General features: G+C 49.5%; 1 protein-coding gene across 1 annotated transcript in view; it reads right to left on the reverse strand.

Annotated features, from left to right (window-relative positions):
* LOC105983917 (olfactory receptor 52I1-like) overlaps positions 1 to 218 on the reverse strand; it is a 1,209-nt gene extending 991 nt beyond the window's left edge. Inside the window, exon 1 of the mRNA XM_013013948.1 lies at positions 140 to 218. Within this exon, the coding sequence (XP_012869402.1) occupies positions 140 to 218 (79 nt within the window). The remainder of the gene's footprint in view (positions 1 to 139) is intronic.

Genomic DNA, 218 nt, shown 5'->3' on the forward strand with positions numbered 1-218 from the left:
ACACACAGGAAGCAATACATGGGCTCTTGGAGAGTAGAATCCATGCAGATCACAGTCATGATGAGGGTGTTTCCTAACAGGGCTGTGGTGTACATAGCACTCAGGAAGATAGCCAGCCAGAGATATGAAGACTGCAAACCTGGAATGCCCACAAGGATGAAGGCAGCTGGGGACTCCATTGTGTGGTTGTAAGCTGGCCCCAGCATCATCAATGACAT

This window comes from Dipodomys ordii, unplaced genomic scaffold (assembly GCF_000151885.1).
Source record: "Dipodomys ordii isolate 6190 unplaced genomic scaffold, Dord_2.0 Scaffold22, whole genome shotgun sequence".
NCBI lineage: Eukaryota > Metazoa > Chordata > Mammalia > Rodentia > Heteromyidae > Dipodomys > Dipodomys ordii.